The sequence below is a fragment of the Chrysochloris asiatica genome, unplaced genomic scaffold, assembly GCF_000296735.1.
Source record: "Chrysochloris asiatica unplaced genomic scaffold, ChrAsi1.0 scaffold00037, whole genome shotgun sequence".
NCBI lineage: Eukaryota > Metazoa > Chordata > Mammalia > Afrosoricida > Chrysochloridae > Chrysochloris > Chrysochloris asiatica.
The window spans coordinates 1,772,572-1,781,566 of NW_006408555.1; the positions used below are offsets into that span (position 1 = coordinate 1,772,572).

An 8,995-nucleotide genomic window follows, 5' to 3' on the forward strand; every position below is an offset into this window, starting at 1 on the left:
CCCCCCTTCCCTCCACCCATCACCAACTTCCCAACAACCAACAAAGACTTCCCCCTACCCCCCTTTAGTATAATTTCTTTTTCTTAGTCTTTTACGGTAGTGGTCTCATGCAGTATTTCTCTTTTTGTGACTGACTAATTTCACTCAGCATAATGTCCTCAAGGTTCATCCATGTTATGTGGTAGCTTGCTGCTTCCTTGTTATTCTTAACTGTAGCATAATATTCCATTGTGTGTATGTACCACAATTTGTTTATCCATTCTTCAGTTGATGGGCACTTTAGCTGTCTCCATCTTTTTGCTGTTGTAAATGGTCAATACTAGTCCATTTTAGCTCACTAATGCCTAGGATACTGATGTTTGTGTTCCATTTCATTTTTGTCAGCTTGCAATTTTCCTAGATTTTTTGTGTACATTTGTACATTTTATGTTCCGAGTATTAATGGATGTTTACAACTGAATCTCCTTGTTTGAGGTTTACCCCATAAGCAAATGAAGGTTCCGGAAGCTTTATTCCATAGGCAGCTCTTCCCCAGTCGTATTTTGAGAGCCTTCCGCCCTGAGGGGCTCATCTTCTGACGCTGTGTCTGCCAGTATCCTGGCAAGCTTCATCATGTGTCAGTACTTAGTATTCTCTTGCTATCTGAAACGGTTATTCATAATGTTTTCAGTGATTAAATACTCCAAGTCCTGGTGTTACACTGTAGGATAAGCATTGGACCGCAGGGTCAGTTTGAACCAGAATGTCGGCGGTTCAAACCCACCATCTGCTCCTTGGAAACCTTAGACAGAGTCGCTGTGAATTGGAACAACAAATATTTGACTGTAATCCATCTCTCCTCCTCCTTCGTCTGTTTTAGTGTGGTAGCTCAGATAAACCTGTCCACCGGGAGTGACCCTACTGGTAGTTAAAATCCTGGTAGCATAGCTTCCAGAATCAACAGATCATGCACTTGGTTTCATTTCAGTGACTGCGGTCCCCCTCATGTAACCTAGGTTAGTTCACTCTCTCCCTGTGATTTTGTTTCCATGTCCCCTTCTCGCCAATCGGTCTGAACCTGCTCCTAAGGTAACTATTGTTACTGGTCTTAGTGTCATTGAGTCAGCTCTTTATAGGGTTTCTCAGGAGTGCTAACCTTCAGGTTAGCAGTCCAGTGCTTAAGTGCCTTTCAGAGTAGGGATATTTTCAAGTTCAAAGGAGTGGTGGCTCTGGTTAAGCCCTCGACTGTTGACAGATGTATGGTCCAGACCCACGCCTGCCCCGTGGCTCCGTGGGAGAAAGACGTGGCAGTGGGCTTCTTTAAAGATTTACAACCTCACACACCTTACGCGGTACTTGTCCTGTGTCTTGGGGTCTCTGTGAGTTAGAACCTACTCGAGGGCACACAGCAACACAAATCTTAATTCAGTGGCGGATGCTTTGATGCTCTTGGAAGTGTAACTAGGCTCATTTAGCTTGTGTCTTGTTCTGGTAGTTTGTCTGCCGCCAGTCTGTTGGGATGGTGTGTGATCGTCTCAAGTTAGAAGTTGTGAACTGGTCCTCATTACTACCCCTGAGCAGCGGTTGACCAGTCTTAGCCCTTAGCGCCCAGTGTGCAGACCATGAAACTTCGACTTCCTGAATGTGGCGTTGGTGGCTTGTTGCCACTTTGGATAAGAGGCCATTTTTAAAAATGAAGGCCTCGGAAGTCTTGAAGCGCATTTTCTCCAGAGTCCCTTGTCAAAGTACAGCCGTGGGGATTAGTGGGTTTCTCAGACCATTGAACCTGCAGCTGTTTGGCGTGGCGCAGTGACTGACACCAGCATGGCCCTTGCTTTTGGAAACCGAATCGCCAAAGAGAGGGAAAGTCATTGCTGTCAGGTGGGTCCCGACTCATCGTGACCCCGTGAGACCAAGTCGGACTGCCCCGAGGTGTGTGGGTCTTTATGGCACCAGGCTGCTCACCCTTCTCCTGGGGAGAGGCTGATGGAACCACCAGACTTTGGGTTTGCAGCCAAGCGCTTTAACCACTGTGCTGTCAGGGCTCCTCTGTGAACCTACAGATCGGCTGCTTGCAGTAGTTAGAGCGTGACCATTTCAAACTCAAAAGTGAGTGTGTTTTTGGAACTATTGCAGAGAAATGCCAACACGAGAACAGACACTTGTGTCCTCGGTCACCGTGGTGTATAAACACTGACGGCCGTTGCCTTGCCACGCTGGCTTTTTGCTGACATGTAGAATCGAGTCTCTGTATTGAAATTCTGAAATGTGACACCCAGGAGCAGGGCAACATGTTACAACTTCTGCGAACCCCTTGAGTCCTTGGTCTGTGAGTTCGGAGCCGTCCTTCTACAAGGGCCTCCAGGGCGGGAAGGGACGTGTCCCCAGTGCCCGGAGCCTCACTGTCGGCCTGATCGCACCCTCGGGCTCCTGGGCTCTGCTCACTGCTCTCCTGTCAGGACCAGGTGCCTCCCCACTTGGCTGCCACCATGTGGACACCTGGGTCCCTCTTGGTGTCTCTGTCCTGTTTCCCAGTGTGGTGACACTGTCTGTGCCGCTGGTAGCCTGCACAAGTTCACACTCTTGTTACAGACTGACGGGTTTCAGAGGGGAGTAGCAGTTCTCTGTTTCAAATGCCAGCTCGCACACACTCAGTCATGTCATATGACACTGAACTCGAATTACCAGAGCTTCATGGAAGTGGGTGTTTACCTTCCATTTCAGTCAGGCCCGTTGTGTAACGTTTTACTTCTTAGCAGCAGGATACTAATGGCTGTCGCTTGTTGTCACCAGAGACTACATCTATTACAACGATGTATACACCTTTAATCTGGATACCTTCACGTGGGCCAAGCTGTCTCCCTCAGGGATGGGACCTACCCCCAGGTCTGGCTGCCAGATGTCTGTCACTGCCCAGGGTGGCATCATCATCTACGGAGGCTATTCGAAACAGGTAGGTGTGGAATTTGTTTTCACTTCACTGTGTGAGAGCGCAGGTTTAACCTTCTGGGATGACTGGGCAGTCAGTCAGCAGAGCAGGTATTCCCTGGATTTCAGACGTGGGACTTTGAGACAATTCTTGTTATTGTTAAGGATCGTGGAGTTCAGGTCCAATTTGTAGCAACCCTGTATAGAGTTTCCAAGGCGCGGCTGGTGGGTTTGAACCGCCGAGGTTAGTAGTCCAGTGCTTATCCTACAGCATCTCACCAGGATTCTGCCATGGCCAACGAAGTGAAACAAGGAAAGGATCCGAAATCTTACATTTGGCCTATTTGGCCTGGCACCTAGAGTAGGAAACCTTGTGATTCACAGCCTTGCAGTGGTACGTTCAGGAGCCCCGTGGGGAGATTAGACACCCATAGAGAACGGTATGGTGCAGGTGGCTACCAGCTTTGAGTGGGCCAGTGCTGCTGGAGACCCCACTAAACCAGGGCGAAAAAGCTCGTCTGGTTGCTAGGGAACGTGCACACTGCCCTGGTTCTGTACCAGGGAGATAAGGACATGTTCTTTTTCACGTTCCGGTGATCTTCCTGGCTCATTAAAACTTCAAACATCTGCCAGCGACGCCTCTTTGGCCATGTCAGAACTGGGCAGAGCCAGTGTGCAGCCCTAACCAAGAGACAAGGTTCAGGAACTCATTTGTCGTCCATGGACCCTGCTGTAAGGTGCTCGGCTCCTGTTACATTCTCGAACCCTGTGCAGTGAGTCCGTTTGTGCTCGGAGGAGGTTTTGTCCCTAGGCCGCAGACACTGACCACCCATCTGCAGCTGGTAGCTGGCTTTGTTCTGCTCGGTCAGCACTAGGGGTGTGGTGGCAGGGTGGACGTGGGCAGAGTGGGGCCGGCAGGGAAGAGGAGCTGAGAGAGGGGATGTGTGAGCAAGTGCCTCCCAACAAGCGCATGTTCCCTGGAGGCGGAGGGGTGGGGGCCGGACAAGGAGAGGGCTGCCCTGCTGCAGGCCCTCATTCCCACTGTGGGAGCTAGAGCTCGCCCTTCCCTGGTGAGGAGCACAGAGCCCCCTCCTGCCCACCTGCTGCCTTGTGTCCCCCCAAGATGTTTCTCGTCACCTGTGGCCTCTCCTGAAGACAGTGAATCTCCATGTGGAAGCCTCACTTCTTTCCACGGGGTGTTCTCTACTTAGTTCTCGGTGGGAAACAGGCCCTGCTCCCTGGACCTCTCCACACCCCAGACAGAGGTGCAGGGGATCCGAAAGGGAAGGCGACCTAGCGCAGCTGCTGGTGGGAGGTCGGAGGCGATCGTTGCCACGTGGCGAGTTGTGAAAATAGAAAGCAGTTGGGGAATGCAGACTGGTTAGCTAGTTAGCACTGGTTTACCCTAGTTAGCAAGGGAGCAGCACTCCCGCCTCACTCCCCAGTGACAACCTCCATGGAGCCTCCAGCCCTGTCAGCAGAGCACTGTTACGTGTTCCCGCATGGAAAGACCCCACAGGGAACGTAGTGACTACTGACAGGATGCTTCTTTCTCGGCAGAGAGTCAAGAAAGACGTGGACAGAGGCACTCTGCACTCAGACATGTTCCTGCTCAGGCCCGAGGATGGAAAGGACGGTAGGTGCACAGGGTCCAGGAGACCAGCGCCACCTCTATCCTCCGAGTACGGCCTGGACCCTGGCCGTGAGGGTGGTGTCAGTGCAGTGGTCATGGTGGGTGAGGCTCCCTGCTCCCAACACAGCTCTGCCTGCGTGGCCACACCTTCCCACTGTGCGAGGTTCTCCGCTTTCTCACGCAGTCCTGCCTTCTCCTCACAGGCAAGTGGACTTGGACGCGGATCCACCCTTCGGGAGTCAAGCCCACGCCAAGGTCCGGCTTCTCGGTGGCCGTGACCCCGAACCATCAGACGCTGCTCTTTGGGGGGGTGTGTGACGAGGAGGAGGAGGAGAGTCTGCAAGGGGACTTCTTCAATGACCTGTATTTCTATGACTCTGCCAAGAGCCGCTGGTTCGCCGGGCAACTCAAGGTAGGGCCCTCCCTGAGGGGGTCTGAGCAGTCAGGGTCTCCAAACCCTGTCAGCCTTGTCTCAGGATGGTCTCAGCCCCAAGTCACAGGATTTGCCTGGTTAAAATAGGAGCTGTCACACATTTATCACTGTCACCCAAGGTGCTGTGGACTCGGCACTGACAGGTGTCCCTGACCACCAGCTTGGACCCCCAGCTGCTTGCTGTTGGCACTGCTTGGTGGTGGTCATTTTTCCAAGACAAGGGTCCGTGAAGGCAAGGGTTCCTTCAGGGTGTTAACTGTGCCCCTCTTGCCTCACAGTGAGGGTCTGCTGTACACAGGAGTCCCTTGTCCAGGGCACAGTCCTATATTGAGTCCCTGAATTAATAACCAGTTCTGTGGCCTTGACTGATTCGTGTCAATCCATGTGTGTTGGGGGGACCGTTTCTTGTGTATATGAGGGTACTGTGTTGTGCGTGTCCGAGGGGACCCTGCTCCGTGTGTCTGAAGAGGACTGTGAGCCGTAGTATTTTGAGTTTTCAGGTGTCGATTGCAAGGCCTGTGGGTGGCCTTGAACCTCCAAACTTTGGAGTGTATTGCTGTTTGCTCTAGCCATGTCACCTCTAGCCCCTGGACCTTGAGGGTCTTGCTGCAGACGATTCCCTTTGAAGCCTCTTCCTATGCACCCACTCGGGATGCCTGTCCACTGGGGACCACATCGTGCTGTCCTTTGTCAATAGGAACCTAGGTCTGAGAAGAAGAAACGGCGACGTGGCAGGACAGGAGAGCCTCCAGGCGTGGAGAAGCCGGCAGCATTGGAGCCCAGCCCCCAGCAACCCCTGGAAGTGGTCCGAGAGGTGATCTCCGAGGATGGGACTGTGGTCACCATCAAGCAGCTTCTCCCTATATCCGGCGAGGCTGGCGCAGCAGCTGAGGACGAGGACAGTACGGAGGAGGCCGGAGCACCCGTAGTGGCACCGAGCCCCCGCTCCAATGCCATGCTCGCCGTGAAGCACGGGCTGCTCTACGTTTACGGGGGCATGTTTGAGGCGGGCGACCGCCAGTTCACCCTCAGTGACCTCTATTGCCTGGACCTGCAGAAGATGGAGGGGTGGAAGGCCCTGGTGGAGATGGACCCAGGTGAGCAAAGGAATTGCCTCAGGTGCCAACTCACCACATGTGGGGTGGGCTGGACATTGCCTGGGTCCTCTGTTCTCGCTGGCCCCTCTATGGCGTTACGGCCTGTGCAGGTGGGTCCTCTGTTCTCGCTGGCCCCTCTGTGGCGTTACAGCCTGTACGGGTGAGTCCTCTGTTCTCGCTGGCCCCTCTGTGGCGTTACAGCCTGTGTGGGTGGCTCCTCTGCCTGAGCACTGTTTGTCCTGGGTGCTTTCTGCCTGAACCCCAGGTGGCTCTGGGCTGTACAGGCTTCATAGGCACTGCCCTGGCTGAGCCTGCCCTCTGATGACCTAAGACCTGCCCTGGGCAGGAGGAGGCATGTTCTGTCAGCTCTCGTGCCCTCTGGGTTTCCGCCCGCAGGTCCTGTTCATCTTCTCCTGAAAAGCGTTGTCTCTGTTTCTTTCACTCTCACCTTCACCTTGTACTGTTTCATAACAGTGTCTGCTGCCGCAGGTCCCAGTTGGTTCCTCATTCACCTGTCTGTGGGCAGAGACAGAGCCGAGTCTACAGATGTGTCCTTGATCATAACCCCTGGGACAGGCAGGAGCAGAACTTGCCAGGGCGCTGTTGTCAACAGAATTAGGATTTCCTAAGGAGTCCTGATGTGGCGCTGTGGGTTAATGCGTCAGACTGCAAAGTCGGCGGTTCAAGCTCACCAGCTGCTCCTTGGAAACCCTATCTATACAGGGTCACTGTGGGTCGGAATCGACTCGACGGCACTTAACAAATGGCTTTGTGCACAACTCTGTCTTCGTCCCATGCTTCAGTCTCAGGGGAGCAAGCTGGTTCCTGAGGTAGCTTCTCCCAGGAGACTTCTTTACTGAGAAGATGGCATCCCCATTGAGGATGGTCTGGGAGCCTTGATTCTCCCCTGACGTCCTGGCCTTCACTGACCAGCTGTGTGTGCTTTTGCTTCTGAAGACACTCAAGAGTGGCTGGAGGAAACTGACTCAGAGGAGGATGGAGATGAGGAAGAAGAAGACACGGGAGAGGAGAGCAGTGAGGAAGACACAGGTAAGTTCACAGCAGAGGGGGGAACAGGTGGCCCACAGTGAGGCGGGAAACTGGTAACTCACAGTGAGGGGGGCACAGGTGGCCCACAGTGAGGCGGGAAACTGGTAACTCACAGTGAGGGGGGAACAGGTGGCCCACAGTGCTGTTGTAGCCCCTTATATACCCATCTGGTGTTTGGCTGAAAATTGGGCCACAAAGGTGAGTTCTTTCCAGACCTGATGGATGATGAGGGCCACAGGCTCAGGTTCCTGCAGTCTCTTTCTGTAAGCCCAATCTTTAAAAAAAATGTTTTAAACACTATTTTGAGTTTCGTTCCACATTTTTTTCTGCTGTGTTTGGAACCCTTTAATGTGTAACTGTCTTATCTTGGGGTGGCATGGTTACCCTTTTGTGTGCCACCGAATGGCAGAGTCTGATAGGTCGGAACTGCCCTTGGACTCCTGGAGACCATGGTAGCATACCGTCCTTGGTACTGAGCCCAGGCCACCAGCGCTGGGTGACCAGAGTGGCGGGGGGTTGAGGGGGTCATTTCCTCAAAGCCCACGGTGCACTGGTGAAGAGCAATGTTAGGACTTCAAAGGTTCGCGCGTCTGACCTGGCATTAGGGACACACGCAGCCAGCAGACTGAGGTCTTGGGTGTTGTGTCTTCAGTTTGTGGGGCCATATGCTGATAGGGCTGTGTCTTGGGGACCGTCCTGCCTGGTCAGGTCTTGGGGTGGTGTGTGTAGTGTGTGCTGTGGTTCCTCACACCAGCCTCCCGGCACACTGTGTGGCTCCGCCCCGGCTGAGTGTGTCGTCTCACCCCGCCCCATCAAGCAGATGCAACACCTCCACCTGCAGAGCACGTCGAGAGCTATGAGGACTACCTGTGCCGGACAGAGCCTCACTGGGTGGCCCGAGCCCGGGAGAGCCTGGGCCCTGAGGCCAAGGAGAAGAAAGTGCTGAGAGCTGCTCATGCGATGGCTAAGGAGTTTTTCCATGATTCAGATCCAGACACTGCCCGAGGCCAGACCTCAGGTGAAACCTGAACTGGACTGGTCACAAGCTGGCCAGTGCCCTGCTGTTCGGGCACGTACACCCTTGGCTCCTGCAGGGAGGGTCGCCTTCGATGGGAGCAGAGGACAGGAGCAGTGTGTGGCAGAACTTCAGGGAACCCCATCTCCCCAGACGGAGGGCGACACCGTCCCAGAGCCGGGCCACAGACAGATTTCTCTGCTGCCCCTCCTGTGCTGCACTGTGGTGAGCCTTCTGCTCAGCCCCCGATCATCACCCTGCTGTTGGCAGATGGTCAAAGCGTGGTCCTGGGACCTTTCAATAAAGTTTCCTCTGGCTGCACCAGTCTGATCCAGCTTCCCTCCTTTTCTGGGCCTGACTGCTCTCTAGGGACCACGCGGAATGTGGGCTCCTCCCAGCTTACCTTCCTTAAGGGTTGAGGGAGTTACCTTTCTAGTCTTTTCCTCTTGGGCTTGAGGCTACCCACTCAAGATACTGCCCAGCCCAGCCTGGCTCCTTGGTAGGAGTCTTGTCCAGTGCTGATGACTGAAGGCGACTTCCATTTGCTTCCTTGTATAGAAAGTGAAGTCTCCCAATCTCAAAACCTCCTCCACAGCCACAGCGATCAAACCAGCCTGGTACTGGTAAGCAGACACACAGACCAGTGAAACAGAATTGAGAACCCAGAAGTAGATCCCATCCACCTGTGGTCAGCTAATCACTGACAAAGGGCCAAAACACATTAAATGGGAAAGAGTCGCTTCAACAAAAGGTACAACTGGAAATCTGTTTGTAGAAGAATGAAATAAGATCCATATCTCACACCTTGTACAAAAATGGATTCAGTGTAGATTGAAGATGTGGATGTAAAACCTAGAGCT

At 53.5% G+C, this 8,995-nt stretch overlaps 1 protein-coding gene across 1 annotated transcript in view; it reads left to right on the forward strand.

The window, feature by feature from the left end:
* KLHDC4 (kelch domain containing 4) overlaps positions 1-8,554 on the forward strand; it is a 28,333-nt gene extending 19,779 nt beyond the window's left edge. Inside the window, exons 7-14 of the mRNA XM_006860277.1 lie at positions 2,773-2,932; positions 4,468-4,543; positions 4,744-4,952; positions 5,671-6,070; positions 7,028-7,120; positions 7,938-8,138; positions 8,215-8,397; positions 8,505-8,554. Coding sequence (XP_006860339.1) covers positions 2,773-2,932; positions 4,468-4,543; positions 4,744-4,952; positions 5,671-6,070; positions 7,028-7,120; positions 7,938-8,138; positions 8,215-8,397; positions 8,505-8,554 — 1,372 coding nt within the window. The remainder of the gene's footprint in view (positions 1-2,772; positions 2,933-4,467; positions 4,544-4,743; positions 4,953-5,670; positions 6,071-7,027; positions 7,121-7,937; positions 8,139-8,214; positions 8,398-8,504) is intronic.
* The last annotated feature ends 441 nt before the right edge of the window (positions 8,555-8,995 follow it).